Source organism: Plasmodium brasilianum, chromosome 12 (assembly GCF_023973825.1).
Source record: "Plasmodium brasilianum strain Bolivian I chromosome 12, whole genome shotgun sequence".
Lineage (NCBI taxonomy): Eukaryota > Apicomplexa > Aconoidasida > Haemosporida > Plasmodiidae > Plasmodium > Plasmodium brasilianum.
This window is the reverse complement of record NC_090125.1, coordinates 390,458-402,444: the sequence shown is the minus strand read 5'-3', so window position 1 is coordinate 402,444 and position 11,987 is coordinate 390,458. Positions and strand designations below refer to the sequence as shown.

Below are 11,987 nucleotides of genomic sequence, written 5' to 3'. Positions count from 1 at the left end.
TAAAATTTCCGATCTGTTTTTTGTTTATTTTTTGTTTTTGCTGCAACAGAACAAATGATTTACCTTTTTTACATTTTAAATATATATTGAAAAATGTTAATTGTTATTAATAATTTTAAAAAAGGATAGTAAAATTATTAATTTATTTCTTTCATTATTTCATTATTTCACTATATTATTATTTCACTATATTATTATTTCACTATATTATTATTTCACTATTTTATTATTCCACTATATTATTATTTCACTATATTATTATTTCACTATTTTATTACTTCACTATTTTATTATATTTTTTTTTTGTTAGGTAAAATTTACATGAACTGTTCATTAAAATTTGAAAAAATATATATTTAAGATGCGCAAGCATAAAATCACTAAAAAGTAAATTGTAGATTTTTTTGTTGATAAATGTACAAAAGAGTTTAAAATTTAGTTAGCTTTGAGTTGTACATATTTTTTTATTTGTTTGTTATTTTTTATTGAGATAAAGGTTTGTTTTCTGCATTTTTTTTTTTTTTTTATAGCAAACAACAATTAGAATTTTTTTTTTTCTGAACAGATCATATTTTTCTGTGTGTAGTAGTATTATTAGCTATTTTGTTAACACTTGAAAGAATATTAAAAGTATGTCGTATTATATTTCTATATATATACCATATATATATACATATATATATACATAAATATATGTATAAACATATGTATATATATATATATATAAATGTATGTATAAATATTTTTGTATGTAATTTTAATTTTCAAGAAGGGATTAAGCTAAATTTCATATATTTTGTTTTTATTTTTTTTTTTTTGAAAAATTGTTATTTTAAATTTACAAATAAAAAAAAAAAAAAAAATAGGCAGCTCAATATTTACCCCTTTTAATGTTTAATTTGATCTTCTATCAAATTTGCTTATATTGTTATTTACTTTTTTAGAGGAATATTTTGTGGAAGCAAATTGTTTTATTGTTCGTTGTTCTCATTTGTTCTCATTTGTTCTCATTTGTTCTAATTTGTTCCAGTTTGTTCTAATTTGTTCCAATTTGTTTCATTTATTTCGTTTTGTTTTATATTATATATATGTATTTTTTTGTATGTGCTTTTATTTTATATATGTTTTTGCAACTTTTTTTAATATATCCGAACACAATAATTTATTACTATAGTGTTAATACGAAACATTTTTGTGCACAGGTATAATGTTTTTTTCGTCTAAATGGTAGTATCCTTTAAATATATAATAGAGTAGATTTTGTATAAAAAAAAAAAAAAATCTATAGCTTATTTAGAATTAAAGCTACTGCATATATTTTATAAAAAAAAATATATATATGTATTTATTTATACTTTTTTTATATATTTTAATGTTAAAAATAATTGTTATTTACTAAATATTTTATCAATATGCTGAAAAGTACAACAAAGAGTGATAGAGCAAAGCGAGAACAAGTAAAAAAAAATATATATATATTAATTTTCCATCCATTTAAATATTCATTTAATTCTTTTCCTTTCAAAATTGACATATATTTTTTGAGTGAATTTATTTAATTTTGTTTTAATTTTTCTTTAATTTTGCTTTGATTTTGCTTTAATTTTGCTTTAATTTTGCTTTAATTTTGCTTTAATTTTGCTTTAATTTTGTTTTAATTTTGTTTTAATTTTGTTTTAATTTTACTTTAATATTCTTTATTTTTATTTTTATTTTTTTTTTGTAGAACAGGATATTATTAGAAAAAAAATTATCGAAAGACTCTGTTACATCTACGAAATTTTGTGTAAGAATAAAAATTCTGCTTACTATTCTTTTACATCTCTAATTAGATTTGTTATTTTGTAAAAATGGATTAAAGACTATTAAAAAAAATGGAGATCAATAATATGAAATATCTATATAGCTTATTTAAGATGTTTACACATGTTTACATACATACATACATGAACCTATATTGGATGTTCCTGCAATGATTTTTCATTATTCTTATCATATTTTTTTATTCTTTTTTCATATTTTTATTGTGTTTTTTTGTTTTTTTTCGTTTCATTTTTTTTTATGTGCAGTGGGGAAGTAAAATACACATAACATTTTTACATTTTATAGGATTCCTCCGAAGATAGAGAAGGCAGTTCCAGCACAAGCAGTAACGTTAGTTTAAATATTTTAGAAAAACCAAACGCTATAAGAACATTAGATGTTAATAAAACGGATTCTTTTTTACGTGACAAGAAGGCACATTTGAAAGGAGGTTCTAACAAATTAAATAAAAAGAATTCACAAAAATTAAGTAAATCGATTACACTGGATAAAGTGAATGATTCAAACGGATTATATAATAACGTGTATGTAGGAAAGTCGAAAAGATCCAATATAAAATTAGATGAAAGTAAAATTTCTGATAAGATAAGCAGTAATAAAGTGGAAGAATATAATGATAATAATCAAGAAGATAATATAAACAAAAAAATACAAAGAGACAATACAAATATTTTACATAATATTGAAGAAAATAAAAAAGGAAATTTAGGGAAATTGGTTCTTGTAAATAAATCCAGTGATAATAGTTCTCCAAGGAGTTTGTCTCGTACTATTTCATTTAAAGACAATTTAACGAGTTCTGAAAATAATTTATATTGTAGTAGTGATAATTACAACAATTCATCCTATCTTTATCCAGATAATAGAAGTAAACATTATATGAATCAAGTTAATTATTATAACACTACTACTATTCCCTCTGACATTTTAAATTCTCACCCTACTAATATCAGTTCAAATTTAAGATCTGGGAATAAGGCTAGGTCCCATCATAATGACATCTATTTGGATGCTGTTAAGCATAACGGTTTGAGTCCATATGCAGCAAATAATTTGAACTTATACCGTGGCAATAATTTGATTTCATTCGCAAATAGTTTGAATAGTTACGGTAACAATAATTTTAGTCCATACTCGAATAATTTGAATGTTCACCGTGTAAACAATTATTTTGGTACAAACGCAAACAATTTGAATGATCATTTTAGTACTATTACAAATTTGCATGAAAATAGAAGTAATATAGCTATTAATGAAAAATTGAAAAATCCCGCTTTCTACTCGTCTAATAATATTGAATATACTGGAAACGGCGAAGATATGTATAACACTGTTCTAGATGAAAAATATACTATTAATTGCAATTTAACAAATGAAATGGACTTTACAAATATGTATAATAGTAGAACACCTATAGGTAGTAATAGCAGTACAAAAAAAAATATCGATTCGTCGAATTATGTGAATAATGAAAATGCATATTCTTTTGATAAAACATCTTATAGTACAAATAATTCTAATGAATATGCATCACCTCCGACCGTTACTTTTGGTGATATAGTTGAAAGAAAGAACATGTACAATAATCATAAAGTAAGTGCAAACGTGAATCTACATAATAATAGCAGCAATAGCAACTGTGGCAGTAGTAACTATGGCAGTAGTAACTATAACAATAGTAACTATAACAATAGTAACTATAACAATAGCAACTATAACAATAGCAACTATAACAATAGCAACTATAACAATAGCAACTATAACAATAGCAACTATAACATAAGTAACTGTAATAATGATAATTATAGCAATACCAATTACAGTAATAGTGTTAATAATAATTATGCTAACGGTGTAGTGGAAAGTATTATCAAGAGGAAAGAAGCAGTAAGAGTCAGAACAGCAAAAGATGAAAGTTCGAACTATATTATTGGTGACGTTATTGAAAAGAGTAACAAAACATTAAAGGAAAATGAAATTATAGAAAAAGAAACACTTAAGAAAAATGATATTACTGTATGTGAAGACGTTAGTTCTCATACCGACTATTCTAGGGCAACACATAGTTCGCACATTGTAGATAAGAGAATAGTTCATGAAGGATTTGATACAATTAAGATTCCAAAATATAGAGAAGTTGAAATTGTTGAAAAGATTGTTGAAATACCAGTTGTTCACAAAGTTAATAAGTACATAAACAAATACGAAATTAAGGAAGTTGAAAAAGTAGTTAAGAAGCCAATTAATAAATATGTTGAAACCAAAATAGAAGTACCTGAGCTACATTTTCAAGACAAAATAGTAGAAGTACCAGAACTGCAAGAAATTGTTAAAATAGTGGAAAAACCAGAAATAAAGGAAAGAATAATATATAAGAATAAAATTGAAACAAAAATAATACCAAAATATATTGAAGTTCCAGTAGTAAAAATAGTAAATAAATATGAAAGTTATGATGATATAGGAGAAGTTATAAAGACTGTACCAGTGAAAAAAATTGTTGAAATACCAAATGAAGTAATAAAAAAAGTTAAAATACCTATTAAAAAAATGGTAGAAGAACCTAATTATGTGCCTGTAATTAAATATCGTGATATACCAATAGAAAAAATAAGATATGTTCCTAAAATAGAAACAGTAGAGTTGGTAAAAAATATACCTAAAATAATAGATATACCAGTTCCAGTAAAAATTCCAAAAGTAAAAATTATAGATAAACCATTTTATATAAATAAATATGTAGATAAACCTGTTGTTGTACCCATTTCAAAGATAATTAAACCAATATATAAGTACGAGGGTAAAAAGGTAATAGAAATACCTATTCACAAGCCATATATTGTTACGCATGATACTGTTGTACCGAAGCATGTAGAAAATAATATGAACCATGGAAGATACGCAGTTTATGCTAAAAAAGTGGATCTTAATTCTTTGGATCCTGTAAAAAGAAATGAATTATTTAATTTGGTAAATAGAAATAACCTCAATAATGTGCAAAGGTCGATGAGTGCAGATAATTTCTTATCCAACAGAAGAATTGGCGATGGTTATTTAGCTGACAGTTTTAATATAACTAGTGAAATTGGAGGTAGTAATAATAATAATAATAATAATAATAATAATTGTCATAATAACAATAATAGTAATAGTTACAGTAATAGTTATAGTAACAGTTATAGTAATAATGGAGGTGGTCGTGGTGGTATGCCTTTGTTGAATAACTTTTCCAAATCGGGCTACGATGCTGAGCCGGGTTACTTCGACCATCGTGCTGTCAATGAAGGGGGCGTTGGTATAGGAAGCATTAGGGGCAATAATAACTACAGTTGTGGTAGTAGAAATTTTAATAACGGTAATAATGTTAGCAACTCCAGTCCTCTAAACTTCTCGAAAAGCTTAAATAGTAACTTATACATGAACAACAGTCCTACATTCGGTTCACCAAAAAATGATTTCTATTTAAACACGCAAACAAATGATATGAACATGTACAATTCGAATGGAACGATTGATTATGGAAACGAGAACAATTCATTTTATTATAGTAGCAGCGCTTTAGAAGGAAGTTATGATACGAGAGAAATAGGAGCAGGAGTTGGAGAAGATCGTTCTCATAATACATTACCCCAGATGTACTACAATAATGACGTAAATTGCGAAGGAAAACGAAATAGTGATAATTATTTATCTATTCCAAAAAACTCTTTCCAAGCTTCTGGTAGTCATGGTATTAGCATAAACACAAACGATATGAAAGACTCAGGTTATATGCGCCATTTTTCTAATAGTAACAATTCATTATTAGAAAGGAGTAAAAATTTCGAAAGCCAACATAAAAATAATGTGATGAACAAATTGAACGATGTTGAATATATAACTAAGTGGCAATCGAATAGTCGAGCCATTGGACAATATAACGATTATACAGATGTAAATAGTAAATTACACAGCATGCAAGATACAAATAATACGACCTGTGCATCAAGATCTAGAAGTCCTAGTGTATATTCTGCTGACGGAATTAGTGCTTATGTAGTTGAGTATGTGGGTGACGAGGATGGGAGATTGGGCAATTCTGCTGTTTCGAATAGCTTAAGCAGTGCGTTACCTCAAGAAATGGGTAGTAACTATTCCTTCAGTGGAACAAATGGAAAACGTGAGGATTGCGGAATGAGGAATGACGCATGAGGAATAACGAACGAAAGTTGAGAAGAATGCTTTATGATTCAACAAAATAGTACGTAAGAAGTTTTCACTATGTTCAGGAAAGAAAAACATTAAAAAAAAACAAAACGTAAAAAATGAAATTGTAAAATGTTGTGAGATGTCGTGCGGCAATTGCATAACTGGAACTTTCAGAAATATATGTCCAATTAAAATAAAATGAATTAGATTAAAATAAATTAAAATAAATTAGATTAAAATAAGTTAAAATAAATTAGATTAAAATAAGTTAAAATATATTAGATTAAAATAAGTTAAAATAAATTAGATTAAAATAAGTTAAAATATATTAGATTAAAATAAGTTAAAATATATTAGATTAAAATAAGTTAAAATATATTAGATTAAAATAAGTTAAAATATATTAGATTAAAATAAGTTAAAATAAATTAGATTAAAATAAGTTAAAATAAATTAAAATGAATTATATCAAATTAAATTATATTAAATATTTTGCCTATTAGAACAGTGACGGTGTAAAAATTGAAGAAGGTGTGTTAAAGCTTGACAAGGGTGTGAAACTTGGAAAAAACGTAAAACTTTTTACCCGTACTTAACGATATATATACGCATATAAATGCATATTACGTGGTGGATTGGGAAAAGGTTATGTCGTACAATTTATGACATACTTCTTATATTGTGCGTTTATGCCTAAATTTCAATATGCAAAAAAAAAAAAAGGACTTTTCTTTTTTCAGTAATTTACTTTTCAAAGCATTTTTTAAACTATATATTTTTTTTCGTAGAAGGTATACCCTTTTTTAGTTCAATACATGATGTGTATAGTACATATACTGCGCATTTTTTGGTCGCTTGTCGACAGTTTGCTACATGTATGCATATACGTAAATATTTGTGTATATTTGTGTATATTTGTACATATTTGTGTATATTTGTACATATTTGTGTATATTTGTACATAATTGTGTATATTTGTACATATTTGTGTATATTTGTACATATTTGTGTATATTTGTACATATTTGTGTATATTTGTACATATTTGTGTATATTTGTACATATTTGTGTATATTTGTACATATTTGTGTATATTTGTACATATTTGTGTATATTTGTACATATTTGTGTATATTTGCATTATAACCAAACACATACTTGTGCACATTAAGTAAATAATAATATATATGTATATATATATACATATATTATTATTTGTTTACATACTTATTTCCTTGTGTACATCTGAGCACGATAATGTGCACATGTTGAGGAACATTTGCATTTTTACCAATATGCTTTTCCCCTTATTTTCTGCTGCAGTGGTTTCTTAAAATTTTGCAACACCTTTTGTTTTTTTTTTTTTTTAAAGAATAATGAAGCTATTAACACATTTTTTCATTTATTAAAACTAATATAATAAATTATATAATTAGAGAAAAGGTAATAAAATGCATGCACAACTATATTAAAATTTGTTATAAACTTTTCTGGCTTCAAAAAAAAAAAAAAAAAAAAAAAAAAAATTTAGATAGTGATATATATAAATAGAGAAGAAAGAACTTTTGTTTTTCAATTAATGAAAACCATAAAACAGTTAAATTACAGGGAATTTTTTTTTTTTTTTTTTTAATGACAAAAAAATGGGGCTCTACGCTCTACCATAGAGAAATTAAATTTTGAAACAATTAAATTATACACATAAACCACTATTATACATGTATATATATTGCTGGAGTTATGTTAGATAATATTAATAAACGTCCTTATTGTGAATGTTAAAACTGTGTATTAAAGCTAGATTGTAAAAAAAAAAAAAAAAATTAATTATACGTGTGGTGAACGTTATTTTTTTGTTCTTCAATCTTCTTTTGAATGTTTCTTTTTCGTACGGAATAATTTTAATGCATTACAAGCATTTTTCTTGTGTTAGTGAAAAGCCATACGTTCTCTTTTTGAAGGATCTATTATTTCACCTAATTTTTTTTTGTTTTGTTGTTTATTATTTTTTCTTTGAATTAAAATTGAGGAAATGGGTTTCTTACCTTACTACATTTTTTTTATTGTATATTCGATTAGTTCCCTATGCATCAAACAAAGAAAGCCTGGTATACTCTTAATTAACTGTTTTTTTTTTTTGGTTTTTTTTTGTTAAAACAGTTAGATTAATTTATTGTACATGTTGTATATAAAAAATATATATTTATACATAATTATAATAAAATATTTTATTTATATTATTTCCTACGAAAAATATAAAAAAAGTGTAATCATAAATTTTAGTGAATCTTTTTAAAAAACCTAAAATAATTTTAAACAAATAAATAAATTTAATTATTATATAATAATTAAATTTTAATACAAATTTTAAGATATAGAACCTAATTATAATTAATATAAATTTTTTTAATTTTTTTATTTAATTTATTATTTCTTTTGTTTAATTTTTCTGTTCAATTTTAATTTAACTTCTACCTTTACCTTTGCGCATTTACGTTTATTTTTATTTATACCTTTACTTTTTTTCCCCTACCTTTACGTTTTTATTTACCTTTACTTTTATATTTTTGTTTTTTGTTTTATTTTAAACATGAAGGCCTTTTTGTTTGTTATAGCCCTCTTCTTTTTAGGATTAAGTAGAAATAACATTAGTTTCACACTTGGAGTAGATAAATATAAAAAATTAGAAGTTGTAAGTAATGCTGAAGATTTAATAAGTAAATTAAATTTTGAAACTAAAAGCCAGTTTGTAACTTCTATTTATTATAGCTCTTTATGTTCGTACTGTACAAAAGTAAGCAGTTTTTTAGAGAACAATGAGAATGTTCACATTGCAAAAGTTGAAGATAATAGTAAAATAGAAGAATTAGTAAAAACAGATAAACCTATTGTTGTTTTATTAAAAAATATTAATAATAAGGATAATCATCTTGAAAAAAGTTCTTTTTATGAAGAGTTAGATGCAAAGGGAGGTAAAATCCAAGTACCAGTACTTGAAGTAAATGATTTCATGTTATTCGAATCTGATGAAATAATCAAATTTTATAATCAATTACTTGAAAGAGTGAGTAAAAAAAAAGAATCAACTACCCCAACTGAGCCAGCTACACCAACTGAACCAGCTGCTCCAACTGAACCAGCTGCTTCAACTGAACCAACTACTCCAACTGAACCAGCTGCTCCAACTGAACCAGCTGCTCCAACTGAACCAACTACTCCAACTGAGCCAACTACTCCAACTGAATCAAATAAAGCTTGAAATTCTGAAACAAAATAAGAAAAAAAAAAAAAAAAACATATATATACACATATACACATATATACGTATAAATGTATAAATGTATAAATGTATAAATGTATGTATATTAATATAAATTATAATGAGTAAAATGGGTAAAGTGATTATAATAGAAGAAAAGTATTACAACACAGAACAACTTTTTTATGAATTAAAAACATGATTAAATTTGTGTTATTTATATAATGTGTACATGCATATAGAGTGAATATTATATAGGAAAGTGAGGAGGGAAATATTGTTGTTACAATCTTATGTGAATGGAAAACGGAACAGTTATATATATATGTGTAAGTAGTTATACTTCCAAAAAAAAAAAAAAAAATACTTTTAATATTTTATCCATTTTTATTTATACTGTAATACGCAAAGATCTAATTTTTAATTCAAAGTTTTAATTTTTATATTTTTAATATAATAATATTTAGAATATATAAATTAATACAGTTTATTTATGTCGTGTGTATGCGTCCATATTTGTGTATATTGTTGTTATATCTAAATCCCATTTCATAAAAAGGGGGAATGCGCACTTCAATTTTAAGGAATGTTACAATATATGTACATATAATATATTATATATGTGTATATGGGCGTTCCTGTGTGTGATATCATTTACGTTAATTTTAAATTAAAAACTTTACAATTATAAAGAGTTTTTTGTTTTTTCATTTTTTTTTTTTACAAATGTTTTCATTTTGTTACCTATTTTTATAAAATAAAAAAATACATTTTATGTTGTGTATAGAATTAATCATATAAGTATTCATAGTCCTTATTTGTTTAAAAAATAACTTTTAAATAACTATAATTAAATTCAGCCATTTTTCGTTTTACACTTACACATATATGTGTATACGTGAGTACATGTGTGTACGGATATATGTATGCATGTAAGCATATATGCATATATGTATTTTTAATTCTCCTTTTTTTTTTTTTGAAATTTGAAAAACAAAGTATTTACTAAAAAAATTTTATGTCTGTGTAATAAAAGAAGGGGAAAGGGGGGAAAGTAAAGGAGAGGAAATATTGCTGTACGGTGTGAAATACAAAAATACACTGTACAAAGGAAACAAAAAAAAAAAAAAATTAAAACAAAATAACGTAAAATACGTTAAAATAGCGCATAATAAAATGAAATTAAAATACTATGGGAATGGAACAGTTTTAATATAATTTTACCATTACCACCCATATTTGTCGTTAGCTGTTCTCCTTTTAGTACAGTTTGTTTTCTGCAAAATTTCATATTCTTTTTCAACTGCTTCTTTAGCTAGCCAATTTATTTGATGTTTTCGTTTCTGATTTTTCCCATGAATAATAACTTTATCAAATGTATTATTAGCGGCATTATAAACCTTTGTTTTTATATTATACTTTTGATTTTTTTTTTCCTCTTGTATGATATTCGGTTTCCAGTCACTTAAAATTTCCCTTTGATCTACTACTGGAATATTTGCTAAATCCACATTCATCTCTTTGTTTTTTGAAAACCCTAAACAGTTGAATTTTTCAGACTTTTTTTTTACATTTATGTTATTCTTTGCATTATAGTTGTGTGGGTTGTTCGAACTATAACTGTGCGGGTTTTTCATGTTGGAATTATACATATTGCTCACACTATAGTCGTATGGGTTGCTACTCATATTACAACTACCCGCATTATAATAATTAAAACTTGGGAAATAATTACTATTATTTTGACATGTATTAAGTTGATAATTCTCATAAGTACTATCCACATTGCCAGTTACAATTTTAGTTTCATTAGAACGTGAATGTTCTTTTTTTATATCATTATAATTTTGTTTATATATTTTGTGTAATGAGTTATTCGCATTTATGTTGATACGCTTCAATTTTTGATTCTTCTCATTACCTGTAAGGTCATTTCTGTTGATACAATTTTCGGTATATGCATCATATTGATCGCTACTGGAGTCCTTGCTTAATATTTCGCTGTAATTATTCCTCATTTCAGCCTTTTCTGCTTCTTCCTTATTAATATTTTGTACAAGTTCCTTTCCCTTTTTATTTTTGTTCTCATTTTTTTCTTTGACTTGTTGATGATTATATTTATTGTCTTTAGCTTTTTTATACCAATGACTATGATTCTTGTTATCGTGTATTATATCATTGCCTTGATCAGAATTGTTTTCTTTAGATTTTTTTTCTTTAGATTTTTTTTCTTCGGAATAGTTTTCTTCAGAATTGTTTTCTTCGGAATTGTTTTCTTCGGAATTTCTTTCACTAGAATTTCCTTGATTAGATTTTCCTTCGTTTTCTTCATCACTGGAACAATACATGCCGAGTAGTTGGCCTAAATTATGTTTTGATTGCGTGCAACTAGTGTTTGACTTGGGTAATGACAATCCGCAAGGTATTCTTTGGTTCTTTTCTTCACTGCTTTTCGGATCACTTGCTTCTTTGCTTCTTTCGTCTTGCAGTTTAACTTGATTTTTTCGTTCGTTCACTAGTTCGTTTTTTCTTTCGCTCTTTGGTTCGCTCTTTGGTTCGCTCTTTTGTTCACTCATTTGTTCACTCATTTGTTCACTCATTTGCTCGCTCTTTAGTCTGCCTTCTTTTTCGATTTCCCTACTTAAATATTCTTCATCTTGGACTGTATTTTTTTTCTTTCCATTTTTTACCTTAACCTTATGTTTCATTTTTTTAT

At 25.2% G+C, this 11,987-nt stretch overlaps 3 protein-coding genes across 3 annotated transcripts; 2 read left to right on the top strand and 1 right to left on the bottom strand.

Moving 5' to 3' along the window:
• Positions 1 to 1,412: 1,412 nt before the first annotated feature.
• Positions 1,413 to 6,015, top strand: MKS88_004071 (inner membrane complex protein 1f; the record flags this gene model as incomplete). The annotated part of the gene is made up of 3 exons (XM_067217217.1): positions 1,413 to 1,457; positions 1,727 to 1,786; positions 2,110 to 6,015. The coding sequence occupies 3 exons, from the start codon at positions 1,413 to 1,415 to the stop codon at positions 6,013 to 6,015; spliced, it is 4,011 nt and encodes a 1,336-aa protein (XP_067071668.1).
• Positions 6,016 to 8,044: 2,029 nt separating this feature from the next.
• Positions 8,045 to 9,271, top strand: MKS88_004070 (uncharacterized protein; the record flags this gene model as incomplete). The annotated part of the gene is made up of 2 exons (XM_067217216.1): positions 8,045 to 8,120; positions 8,643 to 9,271. The coding sequence occupies 2 exons, from the start codon at positions 8,045 to 8,047 to the stop codon at positions 9,269 to 9,271; spliced, it is 705 nt and encodes a 234-aa protein (XP_067071667.1).
• A 1,226-nt stretch (positions 9,272 to 10,497) lies between these two features.
• Positions 10,498 to 11,979, bottom strand: MKS88_004069 (uncharacterized protein; the record flags this gene model as incomplete). Its single annotated transcript, XM_067217215.1, has 1 exon — positions 10,498 to 11,979. One exon carries the CDS (start codon positions 11,977 to 11,979, stop codon positions 10,498 to 10,500), a length of 1,482 nt encoding a protein of 493 aa, XP_067071666.1.
• Between the last annotated feature and the right edge of the window lie 8 nt (positions 11,980 to 11,987).